Consider the following 21,501-nt stretch of genomic DNA (forward strand, 5'->3'; position numbering starts at 1 on the left):
GCTGCTAGAAGTGGGCCTCATCCTTCCTGACTGAATTGGTCTTGTTGTCTCTAGCCTTACTCTTGATTGGTACTCTTTTCATATGCCTATATATTTATACCTGCCTCTGGAATTTCCACTGCATGCAGCTGACAAAGTGGGTCTTTGGCCACGAAAGCTTATGCTCCAATAAATCTGTTAGTCTATAAGGTGCCACAGGACTTCTTGTTTGTATATTTTCTAGTTACTCTTAATCTTTAAGTGTTTGATATAGTATGTCAGTGCTTGTGAAAATTATTTCATTGATTTGTATATGTTTTTGATTTAGCAGTACAGGCAGTCCCCGGGTTACGCGGATCTGACTTATGTCGGATCCGTACTTACGAACGGGGCTTTTCTCGCCCCAGAGGACGCGGGCGGCAGGACTGCCCAGACGCGCCGCGGTTCCGCCGCCCGTGTCCTCCGGGGTGAGATAAGCTGCTCCGCGTCTCCCTGATCTGCTGCGGGGGGAGGGCGGCCAGCAGACCAGGGAGACGCGGAGCAAAGCTGCGGAGGACCCGGGCGGCGGGACCAACCAGACGCGCCGCGGTCCCGCCACCCGGGTCCTCCGCGGCTTTCCTCCGCGTCTCCCTGGTCTGCTGGGGAGGGCCCCCAGCAGACCAGGGAGACGCGGAGCAAAGCCGTGGAGGACGTGGGCGGCGGGATCACGGCGTGTCTCGGTCCTGCCACCCGCATCTCCCTGATCTGCTGGGGGGGAAGACGCAGCTAGTGCGCCCTCCATCCCCCCCCCCCCCAGCAGACCAGGCTTTTCTTGCAGACGCCTGGGGCAGAGCAGCTGGGACGCTGCTGGTTGGTCCCACAGAGCCGCTCCTCTGCGCTACTGGACCAACCCAGCAGCACCCCAGCTGCTCTGCCCCAAGCGTCCTGATTCAGTCGCTGCTGGTCAGTTTCAGCAGCAGCTGAATCAGGACGCCTGGGGCAGAGCAGCTGGGGTGCTGCTGGGTTGGTCCAGTAGCGCTGAGGAGCGGAGCTACTGGACCAACCCAGCAGCACCCGAGCTGCTCTGCCCCAGGCGTCCCCAATTCAGCCGCTGCTGAAACTGACCAACGGCTGATTCCAGGAAGCCCGAGGCAGAGTTTCTCTGCCCCGGGCTTCCTGGAATCAGCCGCTGATCAGTTTCAGCAGCAGCTGACTTGGGGACACCTGGGGTAGAGCAGCTGGGGCGCTGCCAGGTTGGTCCCCGCAGCGCCGAGGTGCGGCGCTGCGGGGACCTACCCGGCAGCGCCCCAGCTGCCCTGTCCCAGGCTTCCAGATTCAGCTGCTGTTGAAACTGATCAGCGGCTGATTCCAGGAAGCCCGGGGCAGAGAAACTCTGCCTCGGGCTTCCTGGAATCAGCCGTTGGTCAGTTTCAGCAGCGGCTGAATTGGGGACGCCAGTTCTGACTTACGTACAAATTCAACTTAAGAACAAACCTACAGTCCCTATCTTGTACGTAACCTGGGGACTGCGTGTAGTATAAGATGATTTCACACACACACACACACACACACACACACACACACACACACACACACACGAAATAAAGTTTTTCCTGCAGGATGACAGAGTGATGTAATCACATCACTCTGCATCCTGCTGCCCCACCTCCTCCTTCCTCCCTGCTGCTAACCCATCAGGGATCTGCAACCTTTGGCTCCTGAGCATCAGCAGCACTGAAGGTAAACTGCTGCTGCTGTGCTTATGGGGGGGAGGAGGAAAATTGTGGGGCTGCAGTGGGTAGATGAGTGGAGAGGTCTGCTGTGGGGGTTCCAGACTGGGGGACAGCCCAGCTCCTGATCCAGGGCTGGCTGTACCTCCAGAAGCCACCACGTGGTGGGCAGCGGTTGGAGTTTTATTTGCACTGCTCCAGTGGCATGGGGGGAGGGCCGCCAGAACTGGGGGACACTCTCCTCCCCACTGTGCGTCTCTTCCTTCCCTCCCTCCCCCCCAAGATGCCATAGCACCTCACTTTAAAACTCCAGCAGTCAGAGTTTTAAATTGCAGTCCTCCAGCCTGGGCCTCACCCCTTCCTTCCCAGCAGCTGGCATGTGGGAGAGTGTGGGGCCCTGGGTGAGCATGAAGCCCGGAGAGGGATCTGGGTCCTGCTCCCCCTCCCTCCCAGGAGACAGGGGTGAGGGTGAGAGCTCTGGGCGAATGCACTGGGCAGGAGATTGCGAGTCTTGGTGAGGCTGGGGAGAGGGCGTGGAGGTACAGCTGGGGCTGAAGTGGTACAGAAGGGAGGTTGTGAGACCTCCTCCCACTTGCGGGAGGGCGGAGGGCTGGAGCCATTTGGTCTCCCCCTCACAGGAAGGGACCTGTGAGCCACTCAGTCTTCACCTACTGCCCTGGATGCTGGGAGGGAGGGGGACCGGGGACCAGGGCCCAGGCCCTTCCCCAAGCCACACACTCTCCTTCCCCGCCCTACCCCCAGTGTTGGTAGGGAGGGAGCAAGGGTAGGGCGGTAAGTAACATAGACGGACCGCAGGGAGGTCAGGACAGTGGCTCTCCCCCATGCGGCTCCTTTTTCCACCTCAGCTGGCTGCAGTGCCCTGGAGTGTCACATGCACACAACATCACCTGTGCCTTACTGCACCCCATGCGGGGCAGGTAGACACTCCTGGGGTTAGAGCTGGGCCTGGCATGCACTTCAGCTGGGGGGGGGAGTGGTTAGGGTTGGCGAGGAAGAGAGTAGGGGCCTGGTCTGGCGGTGGGGGGAGGCTGATGGGACCTTGGTTTGCAGCGGGGGGAGGAGGGAGAATGGGACCTGGGCTGGCATGCCGGGGAGAGGAGTGAGGGAGAAGGGGGCTGGGCTGTTGGATCAGAATATGGATGTTGCCAGACCAGAGTCCGGTGGAGAGCTGGTGACTGGGAGCCCTGCAAGCCAGCAAGGCAGTGGGCTGTTGACAATGATGCTGCCTGGCATGTGGCAGTTATGCCAGCCAGTAGAGCTGGCAGAGTAGTGGGGACAGGGCTGAGGCAGCCAGTTTCAGGGGGCCAGAAATGACTTCCCCGTTCCGGCAGAATCTCTCGTCTGGGACTGTTGATGTCCTAAGGGTGCCAGACCAGGATGGTCCAACTTGTATTTACCAGTACCAGAAAATAATCTGTCTATAGTGTTTAGGTTTTTAATACTTCCGAGTCCTGTAGTACATAGTAAAAGTAAAAAATTATTTAACTAAAATCCCATACCGTAGTGTACCACATGCAGATACAAATTAGGCTCGACCCATGTTAGAATTTTTTTCCTCCCAGAAGACAGGTACTTAATTTTCATGTGTAGTAAAGTCAGTGTAATTACTCAACCTAAAATCCCCAAGGGCAATATTGTGTATTGCATTGAGTATAGAACGACATTAACTGTCTCAAAGACAAGGTATGTTTCCCCAGATTTATACAGCATCAGTTAACCGTTGCTGAGACTTGACTTTTTTTGGTTGTTTGCAAAAACATTTCTTTAGGACTCTGCTGCTATATCTGACAGCATATGGACATGGATAAATGAATGTACCAGACATGTATAGTAGAAAGACCTTTGATTCCTAGATTATAATACTAGTATATTTACCTTGAACTGTGTTGTCTTTGATAGCTAAAGTTGTCAGCGGAGAAGCAGATAATGACCAGGACGATCCTCAGGTTGTCAGAATTTCTGATGCAGAAACAGATGCAGACACTGGCACAGCTGAAAAAGAGAATGAAGAATCCTTGAGTGTGTCTGAACAGACAGAAGAACAGACTGTATTGGAGGCAGGGGCAACCAAAAAGAAGAGGAAAAAGAAGAAAAAAGATGAATCTGAACTAGAAGTGGAGAATCCTGCTGAAGAGAGAGCTGCCCCCTCAAAACTAGCTAAAGGGGAGAAACCCAGCAAGAAAAGTAAGATTAAAATGCTCAATTCTAGTCCTTCCTTTGCTGTTGGCATTGTTACAGTTTGTTGTGCTTTAGCTACCTCACCAAATTATAAATCTTAAATTTTAGCCTATGAAAGTACCTGCTGTGTTCTCTTTGGACCTTTTGTATGCTATAAAAATTATAACATACAGGTACTGTTTGGTTTGGAGAAGATGGGACTTGTTATCGTTCAACTTGGGTCTAATAATTACTCTCCTTTTAATTTACCTGTACCCTCTTTACCCTCGTACCCCCCGTTGCCCTTTCTCAGAAGAATACACAGGTTTGCAGTGTGCTCTGTAGATCAACAGACTATTGGGAAAGAAATGAGTTTGAGTTGAGGGTCTCTCTCAAAAAATGTCTGGCAGCCAGTCCTCTTCTGTTTATAAATACAACAAACACACACAACACAACAACAGGAGTGCAATTAGCTTCAGTACCTTGGTTGATACCAAGGCCATTTAGTGCATGTGGGGAGAATTGATCTCTTCAGTACCCAGGACGCCAAACCATATAAGGTTTTTAAGTGAAAACTGGTTGAATGATGTCTGGAAACAAATTGGATATTTCATTGCAGACCTTGGAGCACAGACATAGTTTATCAAGTACCTCCAAGTAAGAGGACTGCCACTTTCTGGACTACATGATGTTTCAGGGTGGTTTTTTGCTATAACTCATGATAGAGCATTACAGCAATCCAATCTATTATGGAATATTTTTTGGTTAAACAACTGTGGTCTCACAGGTGAGATCACAGCTGGGTTAATATATAGTATAGATCATATCTGCAAATTCACAAGCCTTTTGATGTTTCCTTTTAAAGGGCACTATTGCGTAGTTTTGGCCACAAATCTACATTTTCTTTAAACACATCTCCCAACACCCACCATTAAAATTTAACATCTGGAAAAATATTTTAATTTAAAAAAACCCTTCGTTTTTGTTGAGATGTAGTAATTTTCCTCAGAAGTATTTGTAACTTTGCAGCATTGTTCCATGAAAAAGTGGATGGTGAAACTGCCTGGAACCTCCAAGTTGAATGGAGAGCAAACCAGTAAATGAAGTAACCTAGATTTTTAAACCTCTTTGAATGTTGATTAATGTAGATACAGAAAAGGTTTGAAATCTTAACTTGAATTCCTGTTCAGTTTTATATAAATTATAATGTCTGTAATTCCACAAGCCTACAATTTGTAGTGGCTTTTGGTTGCGTCATTTTCAGTAATAGTAACTGACAGTTGACATCTGTTCTGTGACATAACCATGATTTTAAAAACAAAATCTCCAAGTGCAATTTTTCTTTTCTTTTGTAGAGTCCAACTTTTACTCCACTTGGAAGAAAGTGGTGATCTTTTTCCTGACAATAGCAACAAATCTTAATTAAGCCCAAAGAGTCACACTTCAGCTACTATGCTCATAAGCCCAAACATTCAATAGTGAAGAATTTTTTTTGGTTTCCTTTATTTTTGAGATGCTCATTTGGAAACACTGTAAATGCCATTTTTTTTTCTTCTGAAATTCAGGTCCTTCTCGGGTGTTTCAGTTTGGTCCCCAAAGTAACGTCCATTGAAACCCTATTTTTTTGTTAAGCTTTGAATTTCTCCTGTGACTGTTTAGGAATCTGTACCTAGCACTGCCAGGCATTTTCAGGAAATGCATATTAAATACCTAACAATTTGTTAACAGAAAAAAATGAGGTGTCTGGTACAAACAGTGATAATCATACTGAATGTGGGAAGGATCTGGATGTTCTTAATGAAGAAAATATGGATGAGATTCCTGTCCTAGTAGAGCCAGAATCAAATTCCTGTTTACATCTGAATGATAAAACTGAAGAAAGTGATCTCAATTCCAGGTAACTTTTTTTGCAAACTATGACTCAAACACAGCAAGAAATGGCATGATTTTTAAAATTAGTTTAGTTTTGTTTTTTCATTCTTACCATCATATTCATTGGTGAAAAGAAGGGCAAAGTCTTTGGTTTCAAGGTATTGTCAAGCTTTGCCTCAAGAGTGGTTGACTGATATAATTTAGTTTTATACCTGCAACATGTTCCGTTCTTTGAAAGCCCTCCCCTTAATATAAATGAATGCTAAAACTCCATGTAGTAATTCTTATAATTCAAACTTTCTCTCTTATATGTGAAATGAATATAAAGACCATTGACTTACTCCAAATGTTGCCCGAACATTTTAAGGATAATGTGGTGATATGAGTAACAATATTGGTAGCCTTTGGCTTGTGAAAGGGGGGGCGTTCTGTAAATATTTTACCATAAAATTTATCTTCTGTAACACTTGCAGGAAAACAGCATTATACTTAGTTTCATACTGAGCTAACACTTAACCAGGTTTTCTGACAAAATGCAATTGTTTTTGGTCATGAAATTCTAGACATTTTTTTCAGTACATGGCACTTAGTGTCATTAATTTCCATCTTTACTAAGAGGATTTTCTTATCACCATTATACAGTGGTATACAAGTATTCATTGAGCTCATGTAAATTATGAGAGTGCTGGAAGAACTATAAACATTTTAATACAGGTTGAACCTGTGTAATTCGGACTTCCCTGCGTTTAACAATTCCCCCGCCCTCCCAGAGCTTCTGGAGCACCACAAATAGCTGATTTGTGGTGTTCAAGTTCAGGGAGGAAGGGGAAGGAATGGGGATGGGGGGCGATCACAGGAAATGGCTCTGGGATGTGGTGGTGCTTCCCCTCCCCTTCTCCTTCCCCCCCCCCCCCAACTTCTTCTGCATTTTAAATTTCAAAGCTACGGGGTATTTGGTCCCAGATCCAGCACGAGCTGGGACTGAGCTGGGCTTTCTGCCTGCCCGGCTCTTACTACATTTTAAATGCAGAACTGCAGCGAGGTTTGGTCCGCACCCAATGTGATCTGGGACTGAACTGAGCCATCAACTAGTGGAGTAGTTGATAGAATTTTTATCAAGTATTCAATTAGTTAGATACCCGCCTGTTAACATCCTTAGGATGGGGTTTGGCCCCTGGTCACAGGGCTCCACAGCTGTCCCGCTCAATCAGTGCTGACCCCTGTGCTGCTATTGGAGAAACTCAGCTGTCAGAATTAGAGGAGTCAGCATTGATCTCCCTATGTCGGGCAAATTCCTTGGCTTGGGGTTGGTCAGGTGTTGGACCAGGAAGGTTCAACCTGTAATATTCTTTGCATTGAAGTAAGTACAGCTTCATTGTATTAGATTTCCTACATAAAATGAGAGTTCCTGCGGCCAATTCGGGATATTCAAAAGGTTTTTTGCTTTTAAAATCATTCTTCATCTGCATTGCTTAAAAGGCATTTTATTAAGATAAACCAAAGCTTTTTGAGAGCTTCTGTATTGGTTGTGAGAGCTGTTATTCAGACTAAGGGCATGAAGTTGGAAGTCATAAGATTTGTCAGGTTCACTAGAATGCTTACAATGTCTTCAGATTGTCCATTTGGGCAAATGAACAGTAGAGCAATTTGATCCTGTAACCCTGATTCATTTGTGTGTGAAAAAGTACCGATGATACATTTTCTCTCAATTCCTTATTTTCAGATTTCAGGATATTAGTGTTGAATTAATAGAAACAGACTCATCTGAAGCAGAAGCCTCAAATATCCTCTCTGGGTCACAGGATTGGCAGCCTTCAAAATCTCAAGCTTCAGGTACAAGAAATAAAAAAGGAAATTGTAAAGAAACCAGTGAAGCAAAGGTATCTTATGTTTTTTATGGATTATTTTTTAATCTCCAATAAATTACTACTAGGAACATTCACATAAAATAAAGATTTATTTGAAAAATATCTCATAATCTGCTCATATACAGCTCAGCACACAAAGCCTGGAAATATCTCCAGAAGTTAAATAAGTTGACAGTGTGATAAATTACTTATATTGGTTTTCATTTACTAGGCTAAACTGATTAAGGAATATAATAATTTGATTGGGTTTATTTTGTAGTAGAAAAATTAAAGGTGCTGTTGAAACTCTTCATTAGTTTTCCAAAACAAAGACTATGATGGAGAAAGAGAAAAGGCCACTAGTGAAAGACTGAATTTTATTGTCTTGGAGCCCAGTGTTGCAGGAGCTGGGTACTACGTGCTTATTAGCATAACTAGATATGAAGGTTTCTTTTACTTTTTTTAATCTTTCTAAGACAAAGTGTATGGCTTTCTGGCTTGAGATGGGTTAGGAGATCCCTGCCATGTTCTTCCTATACCACTTTGGGCAAGTTGCCTAAACTTTTGACCCTCAATTTCACCATGACTGTGTCTAGACTGCATCCCTTTTCCGTAAAAGGGATGCAAATTAGACACATCGCAATTGCAAATGAAGCGGGGATTTAAATCCCCCCCGCTTCATTTGCATAAACATGGCTGCCGCTTTTTTCCTGCTCGGAGCTTTTCCCAGAAAAAAACGCCAGTCTAGACGCGGATCTTTCAGAAAATAAAGCCTTTTCCGAAAGATCCCTTATTCCTCTTAAAATAAGGAATAAGGGATCTTTCGGAAAAGGCTTTATTTTCCGAAAGATCCGCGTCTAGACTGGCGCTTTTTCCGGGCAAAGCTCCGAGCCAGAAAAAAGCGGCAGCCATATTAATGCAAATGAAGCGGGGGGGATTTAAATCCCCGCTTCATTTGCAATTGCGATGTGTCTAATTTGCATCCCTTTTACAGAAAAGGGATGCAGTCTAGATACAGCCCATTAGTTTATATTTAAAATATAAGCAAAGTTCTCCATTTTTACTGAGTATCAGAGGGGTAGCCGTGTTAGTCTGAATCTGCAAAAGCGACGAGGAGTCCTGTGGCACCTTATAGACTAACTGAAGTGTAGGAGCATAAGCTTTCGTGGGCAAAGACCCACTTCGTCAGATGCATGTCATTTTTACTGAATTCCTTAAGTGGGAAGTGTTATAAAAACACAACACGCAGCTGCCTCAGAAGAATTAGAGCAGGGGTAGGGAACCTTTTTTGGGTTGGAGGCCACTGACCCACAGAAAAGTCAGTCATGGGCCACACACAAGTGAGAAGCAAAGGGGGGGGGAAAAAAAAAACCCCAACAAAAACCTTGCAGATGTGGCCCCTGACTAAGAAGGAGAAAGTCACTGCCCATGTTTCCTTGCGCACCAGCGTAGGGGGCCCTAGTAGATTTTGTGTGCCCCAGCCTCATGGTGGGGCAGCAGGGGATGGGAGTGCCAGTGTGGGCTCCCCAGTGCTGAGGGGGCCCTGAGCCTCAGGGTCTGTATCCAGGCAAGCCAGAGGCTGCATCTGACCCCAAGGTTCCTCACCCTTGAATTAGAGGAAAGAATAGCCTGGACCCTTGTAATGTATCTCAGTACCGCCTACAAACAAGAACTAAGTACAGTAAACTTCTGATAATCCAGCAGCTTTAGGACCCAGGGGGTGCTGGATTATCAGATTTGCTGGACTAGCGGAAGGGGGAGGGGGCTATGAAGGGTCTGGGGTGGGGGGGGATGCCACCCCAGATCCCTCATAGCCCCCCCTTCCGATAGTCCGGCTCTGCCCCAGCGGTCCCTGATTCAGCCACTGCTGGTCAGTTTCAGCAGCGGCTGAATCGGGATGCCTGCAGCAGAGCAGCTGGAGTGCTGTGGGGTTGGTCTGGTAGCGCCGACCCTTGGTACGGCGAGACCAACCTGGCAGCACCCCAGCTACTCTTGGGGATGCCTGGGGAAGAGCAGCTGGGGGGCTGCTGGGTTGGTCCCACAGCGCCAAGGAGCGGCACTACTGGACCAACCCGGCAGCACTCCAGCTGCTCTACCCCAGGAGTCCCCAAGTCAGCCGCTGCTGAAATTGATCAGCGGCTGACTCCAGGAAGCCTGGGGCAGAGCAGATCTGCCCCAGGCTTCCTGGAGTCAGCCGCTGGTCAGTTTCAACAGCGGCTGAATCCAGATGCCTGGGACAGAGCAGCTGGGGCGCTGCCGGGTTGGTCTGGTAGCGCCAACCCTTGGCACTGGGAGACCAACCCAGCAGCCCCCCAACTGCTCTGTCCCAAGTGTCCCCAAGTCAGCTGCTGCTGAAAGTGATCAGGGGCTGATTCCAGGAAGCCCGGGGCAGAGCAGCTCTGCCTCGGGCTTCCTGGAGTCAGCCGCTGATCAGTTTCAGCAGCGGCTGAATCGGGGACAGCTGGGGTGCTGCCGGGTTAGTCCTGCAGCCCGGAGGGGCAGCGCTACGGGACCAACCCGGCAGCGCCTCAGCTGCTCTGCCCCTGGCTTCCCCGATTCAGCCGCTGGTCAGTTTTAGCAGCGGCTGAATCGGGGAAGTTGGGGGCAGAGCAGCTCTAATGGACCGACTGCTCGGAGCACTGCCGGGTTCCTGATGGTTCCGGACCATCAGGAGTGCCAGACCATCAGATGCCGGACCACCGGAGTTTTACTGTTTGTGTTTTCAGGTCATCTTGGTATAACCGCATAGTCAAATTTTAACAGAAAGGACAATCTTAATAAAAGTCCAGAGTCTCAAGTAATCCCTATCGGAATGCTTATGTTACTATCAGAAGTGTTCTTATATTGTAGATTAGGTGTTCTGTAGTTAAATAAATTGAATTTGATGCCCTCAGTTTCCTTTGCGATTTGAAAATATCATACTAGCTAGTATAGGAGATATATCCTTTGGATGATATTTATGTGATTAAACATCTCTGTAGATAAAAGGAGGAAAAATAATTTTATGAAGCAGAAATGCTTTTGTTCTCGTATAACAGGTAGATTTTATATTATGCTATATCTGATCAAGAACAATACAGGAAATTACTCTTGCTTTTTGTAATTATTCTTGCTTAATATATATATATATTAAGAATGCCTACTAGTCTCTAATGGAAAGATTATTTAAGAAGTACAGCCAACAATAGTTAAAATTTAGTACTAGAATATATCACTCAATTTAACTGAAAGGTGAAAGAGAAGCCTTGTTTTCACTTCAATTTGGCACCAAGAATTTCTTGTGTTTTGCAGGAATCAGGAGTTCTAAATATTATTTTGTTTCCACATAGAACAGTGAAGTATGTGATTTATATAGACCAGATGAAAAAACGAGTACAGCAGGAAAAAGCCATGATTCTCAGTCTGAAATAATGTGAGTAGAATTATTCTGTTTAGCAATAGTAGTCCAGTAAGCGTTAAACCTATATTTCTCTATTTTGGGGGTGAGAGTAAGTATGGGTATGTCTACACTACCACCCATACTAGTTTGAACTAGGGTGGTAATGTAGGCAACCGGAGTTGCAAATGAAGCCCGGGATTTGAATTTCCCGGGCTTCATTTGCATATTGCCGGGCGCCACCATTTTTAAATGTCCGCTAGTGTGGACTTCGTGCCACGCGGCTACACGCGGCACGGACTAGGTAGTTCGGATTAGGCTTCCTATTCCGAACTACCGTTACTCCACAAATAGGAAGCCTAATCCGAACTACCTAGTCCGTGCCGCGTGTAGCCGCGTGGCACGGAGTCCGCACTAGCGGACATTTAAAAATGGCGGCGCCCGGCAATATGCAAATGAAGCCCGGGAAATTCAAATCCCGGGCTTCATTTGCAACTCCGGTTGCCTACAATACCACCGTAGTTCGAACTAGGGTGGTAGTGTAGACATACCCTATGTGTGTTGTAAAAGCTGTTCACGTGGCACGTCAGGTGGACTTTTGTTCCTCCTAGTTCTATTTAAAGTATTTTTAAAATCAAGTTTCTGTTGCCAAAGAATGATATAGTTAACTTCAAAATATTGCATAGGGATAAGCAGGTTATTTTGGTTTTAGTGCAAATTACAGCCTGTGCAACTTAGTGTATCAAGATCTTGAAGGTTCATTGTCAGGATACTTTCCTTAGTGAAAGGGGAAAAAATGTTGTTGATTGACAGAGATTGAGTTAGACCCACCAACCTGCCTTTTTTCTAGTTGCCTTGTTGCAAAATCACAATTAGTCTAGTACAGGTTGAACCTCTCTAGTCTGGCACTTTCTGGTCCAGCACCATCCGTGGTCTGGCATGATTTTAGTTAGCCAGATCTCTACTTTATTATGGGCATGGCTAAGTTTCCCATGGTCTCATAAAGTTTTACAGCCACCAGTCTTGGCTCCCAGTGATCTGTGTTATTTAGCTCTAATTTACCCTAAATTATGGTATCTTTATTAAGCTTGAGCTCAAAAGATACATGCTTTCCTCCTGATTGTGTTATAGGCAGCTTTCCTATATAAAAAACAGTTTTGGGTCATTTTTAAAATTGTTTTAAGAGATTATCGATTTAGGACTAAGTTATTTTGTGTTAAATTTAAATTCATTTTAAATAGGTTTATGTTTAAAAAGAAAAGCCAATACAATTCAAATAATGATAACATAATTTTAAAAAATTTCAAAAAAATCTTTAAGCCACCCAGCAATATATATTCTAACATTCTCATGGAAGTTGTGATCTCATACTGTGCCAAAACCCACTATATGATCACTGTTCTTACTTTAAAAACATTCTGTATTTTCAAGAAATAAAGCATATCCACAAGCGGTGTAGAACAAAGTAATGATTTCTTTTTGTTATATTTGTAATGGACTATGTGGATAATGTGTTTTTGGAGGATACAGTTGGTTATATAAAGTACTGGATTTCTTTGCAGTGATTATAGGCTGTTGTTGTATCTTAAGGGAAACTGAAAAAGCTGCTGCTGCAAAGCCATCAGTGAGAGGACGCCTGCAGAGACCTAAACCCAACTTAGCAAGGAGAACTGGAAAGATGGAAGCAGCAGTTCAAGAGGAATCTGAGGTCAAGATATCTCCTCCAGAGCCTACAGAAGAGGCTGAAAAAATGGTGGGGAGAAACAATGTTAATTGGAAATATTAATAATTTTGTATCATACCCACATGTAAAAGATGAACTCCTAAACCTCAGTAACCTATTCTGTGACTCATCTGACCTCTCACCAAGAAGACGGCATCCAGTTGCTTCCCTCTATACCACACAAAGGTCAAACATCCCAATAGCATACAGCAGTTATACGTACATAGATGATCCAGTCAAGCAGTGTATCTAATGCTTCCACAGCTGAAGCAGTTGAGCTTTATCTAAAGAAGGCATGGAATGTCAAAACCAGAGGACTGGACTAGTGGATCTCTCACAAGATAGGAATTGGTTATATGTGAAGCTTGTTCTTGGCATTAAGGATGTTAAACTGTGGTTAATTGACTAGTCGAGTAGTCGACGGAATTTCCATCGACTGTTTGACTAGTCAGTAGGCACGTCTGGATTCCTGCTTTGAAATGTACAGGAGTTCTCTCTGGGGCTTTTGAATGCTTCAAAGAAGGAATATGGAATACTGCATGCAGCCTTGGGCCAGAGGGAAGTCCTGAGGCAGTGTTTCAAAGGGGCAGCACCATGAAGCCCAGGATCAGCTGGGGACTCCCCAGCTGACCCTGGGTGCTGGGGAAATGCCATATGAAACCCGGGGCTGGGTGGGGAGTCCCAAGCTGACCCTGGGCTCCACAATGCTGCCCCTTTGAATGCTGCTTCAGAGTTTCAAAGGGGCAGCGCCACACAGCTGAGCCGGGGATCAGCTGTGCTGTGGCTGCCCCTTTGAAATGCTGTCTTGGGGTTTCAAAGCGGCAGCGCCACACAGCTGATCTCTGGCTCAGTTGAGTGGTGCTGCTACTGTGTAGTACCCCTTCTTCCCCCCTCCCTTTGCTGCCTCTATCTGATAGAGGCAGCAAGTGGGGGAAGAGGGAATCGACTATTCAACTGACTATCGGATAAGCATTTGCTTATCGGATAGTCGATTAATCCTTAACCTCCTTATTTGGCACATGGAGGTGAAATTGAGGTTCCTTACGGGAATTGTCCCAAAGTGGTGTCTTAAACTGAGATGGTGGCTTGGTAGATTAAATGCATCTTTAAATAGGGGTAGATGTGAGATGCTTTGCACTTTAAGGAGAAGATTCTGCAAGGTGACTTGTCACCTGATGTCAGAGTGATGTTGGACACAATTGGCAACCAAGCCAGGTTAGCTGATTAATGGTACAGTACTATTATATGTATGTTTTTATGTAGCTGAGTGTCTGCTAGTGCTGTATGAAAAGGGCTTAGTTGTGCTGGAGAGCAATATTTTGTCACAGAAGAGCACAAGGCAAGCTTATAGTTTCAGGCTACATCTGCACTGCAGTGGGGATCGATGCTCTCACATCTCACAAGACCTGCCAAATATACCTCAGATCACTCTTCTGTTGACCCCATTACTTTCTGCTGCACGAGAAGAATAAGGGAAGTAGACTGGAGAATATCTCCCATCGATTCTTCACAGTGTAGATCCCATAGGAAGCTGGCCTAAGGTTAGTTGATTCCAGCTACATTATTCATGTAGCTGGAGCTGCATATCTTACGTTGACTTTCTGCGGTAGTGTAGATAGAGGCTCAATATTTCTACGTTAGCTTCCAAAGTAGACCCCAGCTATTTACTGATCTGTTTGTGAGGCTGTATTTATTTTCAGCAACATCTTATGAAGGATTTCCTTGAAAATCAAGGTGTGGTCTAATTTGACACCTAGATGCACTAGCTTTTGTCCATTCAGAAAGACATTGGGCTGTTTGACCTTTGTGTGGTATAGAGGGAAACAACTGGATGCTGTCTCTTTGGTGATAGGTTTGTCTCCCATTTCTTTCATGTTTAGTGTTCAGGGCTTCTTTTTTGTAACTGAAATCCTGGTCCTTTGCAGCCAGACAGATTTCTGCATATTAAAAAAACAGTGATTGGGGAAGTTATTTCTGAAACATTTGAAGAATGTCTGTGCTACACTTGAGAACTGAGAGAGACCATTGTTTCAAGACTTCCAGGAGCTTGTCTCTTATCAAAGTAGAACTTGAAACTGACCCTCTCTCAATAGCAGTTCCATAGCCAGGACAACCCACTTCAGTAGGACCAGACACAGACAGTTTGTAGGCTAAGCCTGTCTGCTAAATTGTGTCATCTGCAGCATTTAGATCGAAGACTACTATGCTTGTCTTCTGTCTGGTCTAGAAGCCATTATTGTTGTAGGCAGCTGGGCCAACAGCCTCTGTGGGGCCTCAGACAGATGGACAAGAGGCCAAGGGCAGTCAGCCTTTAGCACCACCTGGATTGCAGCGAGTGCTCCCCCAGCCATTGGAGCAGTGACGTGGCACTCTTAATGGCAATTCAAAAGGGCCCAGGGCTACAAGGCCCTTTGAATCAGCCCCTTTCTTTCTCCTGCTTCCCCCCATCAGTGGGCCTGGTTGTAGGCAATAAGTAACAGTACTGAATCATGGGTATTGTGGTTTAGTCTGAAATGTGTTTGAGCTAAACCTGGGATATCCTTAAGAGTAGGGACAATTCTTTGAAGGATAAGCTTTTCAAGTAATTTGTGCATACTTTACTAATTTGTAATGGAGCAGTAGTATGATAATTGTTGCAAGTCAGTGGTCTCTCGCTGGTTTTGGCTGGGCTATTACTTTTGCTGTCTGCTAGATCTTGGGCATTTTTTTCTTGTGGATGACTCTAGTTAGAAACATGGCTAGCCATAGTCTGCTAGTTCTCCCTTGTTCTTCAAGAATTTGATGGAGATGTCAATCCCACAGGCTTCACGTATTTTCAGTGTTTTGATTGCCCATTCTATGCACTTTCCATCTTGGCAGGGAATATAGGTCTTACAACTCAGGCTCTACTTCATTTACACTATTGCTGAAATCGTGGATCCTGCAGTAAAGGCCTCCACCACAGTTTTGATTTTTAATTAGCTTCTTTTACAGTCCATAATTTTGCATACATTTTGAATAAGTAATTAGAACTGCATTAGCATTCAGTGTCTGTAAAAAGCTGAAGTGACTGGACTTGATTTCTACAGCAGTTTGGTTAAGGCTTCTAGTCTTCGGAATATTATATTGTACTAATTACTTTTTTAATGGGTATAGTCTAGTTTCAGGAGAATGTTTGGTTATCAAAAAAAAAATGATCAGGTATAACATAATATTTGAGTGTTTAAAAAAATTGCTGGACCAATATAAACAAGTAGGTCTACTCTTGCTTTTTTTCCCCCCAAATTACTGCTCTTAACTAAGGTCCATTATTATTTTTTCTTCTGTAATTTTTTTCATGCAGCTCAACTGTAATTATTTGAAGATCATCCTTCAATTCAAGTAGGGCCTTACTTATAGCAACTTCCTGGTACTGACTTGGTAGCAGCTTTGTAAATGGTTATTTGTGAACTGCATGTAAGCTTCTTCGCTACAGGTGTAGTATGGGATACAGGCTTTGTGGATTGCATGAACCTGGACCATTTTGTTTTCTTGTAGTTTCAGCAGCAAGGTTTATTATTCATGCTTGTGATAGGTCTGGTTACTCCAGCTTTGGTAAAAGACTTATGTTGGCTAAGTGGGAAGTTTTCATTACGCTACTTATAGCTTGAAGTGGATGATGGCTTGTGCTGGTGATCCAGGTGAGGTCAGGAGAATAGTTTTGATTCTACCTTTGAGAATGAAAAGTGCCCTATTTGGATCATGGTTGAGGGTGGAGATCATAGAGTGAAACCCCAGTCCAAAAGGACTACTCTTTTTTTTTTTTTTTTTTTTTTATCTGACTCTCTGTATTTCCAGAGCGTGTGGCTTTTAAAACCTGGCAAAGAGTGGGAGCTTGGGAATAATATTTAGGGGAGAGTAGGGTTGGTTAGGGCACAGACACCCTTGTGCTGTTCTGAAATAATGCTCATAAGATCAGAGGTTTGAATGAGATAGAAGGGGTTCCATGCCAGCAATATCTTTGTAACATAGGTAGCATGGCCACATATACGAAGCAGAGAGTAATTCACATGGTCATAACTTGTGGTGTCAAGGGAGTTGGGAGACAGTGTTTCCTGAAGGCAGATCACATCCATTTACATTTAGAGGCTAGAGCCTGGAGAATAGAACATTAATCAGATGAGATACTTTCAACATTTTAGCTCAGGGTTGGCCAACCAGTTAGGCTACGTCTAGACTGCAAGCCTCTTTCGATAGAGGCTTTTATGAAAGAATCTTTTGAAAAAGCCTCTTTCGAAAGAGAGCATCTAGACTGCAACCACTTCTTTCGAAAAAGTGAACTGCTTTTTCGAAAGAGAGCACCCAGGCAGTCTGGATGCTCTCTTTCAAAAAAGCCCTGTTTGCATTCAATAACGCCCTTTTTCGAAAGAGCACTTTCAAAAAAAGGCGTTATTCCTCATTAAATGAGGTTTACCACAGTCGAAAAAACTGCAGCGTTCTTTCGATTCAGTCTAGGTGCAGGGGAAGTTTTTTCAAAAAAAGGCCACTTTTTTCTAAAAAACCCTGTAGTCTAAACACACCCTTAGAGACTAAGAGTCAAAATAGCTGTGGATAGTAGTGCAAAGAGCCACGCATTATATATTTACTTTTATATATCTAAGGCACGTATTACATATTTATTTTTATATATCTAAAACCCTAAAGCACCCTGAGCCTCTCTGCTCTAACCCAATGCCCACCCCTCCCCCAGAGCCAGGCAGCCCCAGTCGTTTTTCACCCCCCCCCCCCGCTCTAACACAGTGCACCTCCACCTCCCCCAGAGCCAGGCAGTCCCAGATTCTTTTAACAACACCCTGGGTCTTACTGGAGCTGCCGCAGCCATGCGCTTTTTTCTCCAGGTGCTGAGGCATGTGCACAGAGCAGCCGTGAACTGTCCAGGCACGTGGCTCCGAAAGACCATCAAACCTTCCCTTGAAGGCAGGTGCCACTGTCTCCTCCCTGAATCCTGGACATTTTTTGTGTTTTTTAAAAAAGGTGTCTGGTCGGCAATTTAACATGGGAAAACAAGGACATGTTTGGGGAAAAAATGCAAGTATGGTAACCCTAAAGAGTCACATTTCAGTGAGCAGAGAGCTGCGGGTTGGCCACTCCGATTTAGCTGAAGGATTTTCAGGGATGAGAGAATGACCAAAGTTTCTTGATCATCATTAAGATCACTCGAAAGTCCATGCTGGCCAGTATCTGACCTATTCAGTTGTTGCTTTGGTTTTTGTTACTGAAGCTGGATACTTAGGGGATATATAATGGGAATGTAGCTGCATTGCACCCCATCTGACTGCTGACTTTGCAAATCAAATTTGACTCCAGCGCTCTGTATCTCACCTCTCTGTTGTTTATATAAAAAATTAAATATTTTATTTCAGGATACCACGGAAGCTTGTGAAATTAACACACCTGAAACCACCACAGATAAAACCAAAGGGAGAGAGATCAAAGATTTGGAGACTGAATTCCAGTGAGTATGCAGAAATCAGTTTATTATATTTTCTTTGCTTTAACTCTTAACTTTTTACTGCAATATCTTATAGTTTATTGCATACAGTGATCTGTTACAATCCTTCCATCTGCCTCAACTGTGGTGAAAATGCATATTGAGGAGACAAGTGTATACGGAGTCTTTACATTGGCTTCTAGATTTCCCAAGATAATATGGAATGGCAATATCAAGAAAGTGTTGCATTCTTCCCCTAGAATGTTGAAGAGTCAAATATCAATCCATTCTTTTTAGTTCATAAGTTTTATTAATGACTTGAACAATACTAGAGAGGGAACAAATCATGTCCAGGCAGGAGAAGTTGAAACTACAAGGAATAAAATTAGGCTTTCATAAAGGTATATGCTAAGGACTTTGATTCTTCCCCACATTCCACAACCTGATGTCTAGTTTCTGCAGATTGGAGCAGGACCTATAGAGTGCAAGTCATATGATTCTCTTGAGCTTGGAAGACCGAAGCTATTGGAAGGGGCTTGGACCACTGACTATAAATATTTAAACAAGTGTCTCATAGGATTTTCTGTAGTGTTTCAGATCAAAGCCGCTTCTGCATATCAAAGAAATGTACAAACATATGCAAAAAAAAAAAAAATCCCAAAGGTAACATTGCATTTAAGGTCCTTTTTAATAAAGACAGTTGTACAGGTCATTGAAGATCATTTTTCTTGTGTCCCAGATGACATTAATAGGCTTGAATGGCACAAATGCCAATTTTGAATGCATTACTACTTTTCTTATGTAGAGACACTGAAAAAGCTGTTACCGAAAAAGCAGCAACGACGGGGCGTCGGCAGCGATTTAAACCTAATGTATTAGGAGCATCTGGGAAGAGAGAAGCACCAGTTCAAGGTGAAAGAAAGGACAAAACTCCCCAGGAGTCTGAGGGGACAGTTGAACAGGTATTTAGAAGAACAAAACTAACTGGAAATAAAACATTTGTATTTTGTGAAGAGACTAGGAAAATAGGGCTCTAATTATGTTGTTGTTTCTACTTTTGTTGCTGAATATAACTGGAAGTTTGAGTCATCTATGGGTACGTCTAGACTATAAGCCTCTTTCAAAAGAGGCTTTTGAAAAAGCTTCTTTAGAAAGAGCTCATCTAGACAGCAACCATTTTTTTTGAAAAAGAGCTGCTTTTTCTAAAGAAAGCACCCAGGCAATCTGGATGCTCTTTTTTGAAGAAGCACTATTTGCGTTCAAGAATGCCTTTTTTTGAAAGAGCACTTTTGAAAAAAGGCGTTTTTCCTCCTAAAATGAGGTTTACCACAGTAAAAAAAAAAATAAAAAAAGCCGCGTTCTTTTGATTTAATTTCGAAAGAACATGGCGGAAGTCTAAACGCAAGTAAAGTGTGTGGGTTTTTTTTTTTTGTTTTTTTTTTTAAAGGCTACTTTTTTTTTTTCAAAAAACCCCTGTATTCTAGACATAGCCTATCAGTGTAATGCATTTTTGTTCTACATTTATTACTTACATTATGGTAGAACCCAGAAGCCATAGTCCAGTTAGGAGCTTGATTGTGCCAGGAATTATACAAGCTTACAGTAAGTGACAGTTTCTGCTGCAAAAAGCATACCATGTAAAATGCTGTTGGCCTGTTGGACATAGTTCCTGTTGGATTTCACAGTGCAGTGGCCTCAAGATGTCTTCTGTGACTGATATGAAGACATCTCTATGCTCTGTAGGACATATCCACATCCTAACTGACAAACCTGGTATCTTTTATGGTGAGCTATTGGTTCTAACAAGACTGTTGGCTTTTTATTATATCTTTTATATAGCTATGAAAAAGTTAATTTTTTTCATTTTTAATTTTCTGCTCTTTAGCAGAGTGCTGACCAAAGTAACACACCTGATATTATCAATGGGGAAAACACAGAAAAAGATTGGAGAGTCTCAGAAACGGAATCTCAGTGAGTATATACAGAGCAGGGAAAAGTATCCTGCTGTTTTCAGCTCTTTCCCTGCCTTCTCCTTTCTGATACTGTTGCATAGAATGGTGAATTTAAAAGCTTTTGCTCTTACGTTACATTTTGGCAGTCTTTTCCAACTTGCATTTTAAGAAGTAGAGCAGATAGTGTCAGTAATATTCAGACAAAATATCTTGGACTGTTTACAATGTGTAAGTGAGATATGCCAAACAGTTAAAGGAAAAGCTAGTCTTTTCAAACAAAACCATTTGAATTTCTAGGTATAAAGCAAGCTACCATCACGGATTTCTTATTTTATATGAGAGAAAACAAGATTTAATATTAATAGGGTAAGAAAATTCACACTAAAGGAACATATTATCTGAGATAATAGCCTCTGCCTTGAAACATGAGGTAACTGCAAACTGTCTAAGGCTGGGAATACATTTCCCAGTGTGGGGAAATTTTTTTACTTTTCTTCCTCAGCCAGAATCATAATGGGTATAACGTGTCCTGTGTGGTAGCATATGTTGTAGGAAAGGTGTAAAGCAGTGGGGAAAAATGAGAGGAATCTTTAAGACTCAATAAGGGATATGGAGACTTGAAGAGGAGGGAAGGAGAATAAATAACTTTTACTAGCAAGAAATATTCAAACTTTTGGTTAGAGAAGTAAATATCTGTGTAGAGTATATATTGATTATAATTGTACACTTCAGTTGCTTTTTAAAACTTGATGCTTTCTATAAAATTATGCATCAACCTTGTTACACTAATGTAATTCTGTGTTTTGGAGTAAGGATCTAAGAAGGCTTCTTGGTGGCAAAAATATGTAACGGTCTCAAAATGTCCAGGCAGAGGATGGATTTTTACCAATGCATTCTAGACAAATGTTTGCAACTGTACATTTCAAACTTAAATTTTAGTAGGTTCAAGTGTTGTTTTAGACTATATAGTTCTTAAAATTAGCACTAAATAATATGGTTTTGTGCCCATAATTAAGAAGTTGAAGAGCAATTTGCTATTAAATTTGAAGACTACTTTAGCTTTCAGAAATTTGGGACACTGTTATTCTGAATTTGTGCCTTTCCAGGTCTAAGGAAACATCTTGTTCACAAGAAGGTAGCAAACAGAGTGTTCTCAAACCAGCCCCACTTACGAAGAGTCGAATGCAGAGGCCAAAACCAAATGTAGAAAGAGCAGCTGAAAGGCAAGAAGTACCACCAACAAAAAAAGATGTGGAAAATGAAAAAACTGAAGTTGGAGAAACAGTGAAGAGTTTGACATGTTGTGAAAGTGTAAGTGGTGCACTCCTAACTACAGATGTTAGTTTTATGGGTACATTATATTATTATCGTGGGCCCAGGTAGCTGTCTTATTGTAGCGATGGTCAAAGTGCAAGC

General features: G+C 43.5%; 1 protein-coding gene across 3 annotated transcripts in view; it reads left to right on the forward strand.

Annotated features, from left to right (window-relative positions):
• The window catches only part of BDP1 (BDP1 general transcription factor IIIB subunit), a 92,172-nt gene that overhangs the window by 18,552 nt on the left and 52,119 nt on the right, over nt 1–21,501 (forward strand). For 2 of the 3 annotated variants that reach the window (XM_075932237.2, XM_075932239.2), the window contains exons 10-18: nt 3,609–3,893; nt 5,595–5,763; nt 7,462–7,618; nt 10,915–10,997; nt 12,552–12,714; nt 18,066–18,157; nt 18,939–19,095; nt 20,019–20,104; nt 21,192–21,396. In XM_075932237.2, coding sequence (XP_075788352.2) covers nt 3,609–3,893; nt 5,595–5,763; nt 7,462–7,618; nt 10,915–10,997; nt 12,552–12,714; nt 18,066–18,157; nt 18,939–19,095; nt 20,019–20,104; nt 21,192–21,396 — 1,397 coding nt within the window. The remainder of the gene's footprint in view (nt 1–3,608; nt 3,894–5,594; nt 5,764–7,461; nt 7,619–10,914; nt 10,998–12,551; nt 12,715–18,065; nt 18,158–18,938; nt 19,096–20,018; nt 20,105–21,191; nt 21,397–21,501) is intronic. The other variant, XM_075932238.2, reaches the window with a different exon arrangement.

The sequence above is a fragment of the Pelodiscus sinensis genome, chromosome 6 (assembly GCF_052426305.1).
Source record: "Pelodiscus sinensis isolate ZL-2025 chromosome 6, ASM5242630v1, whole genome shotgun sequence".
Taxonomy (NCBI): domain Eukaryota; kingdom Metazoa; phylum Chordata; order Testudines; family Trionychidae; genus Pelodiscus; species Pelodiscus sinensis.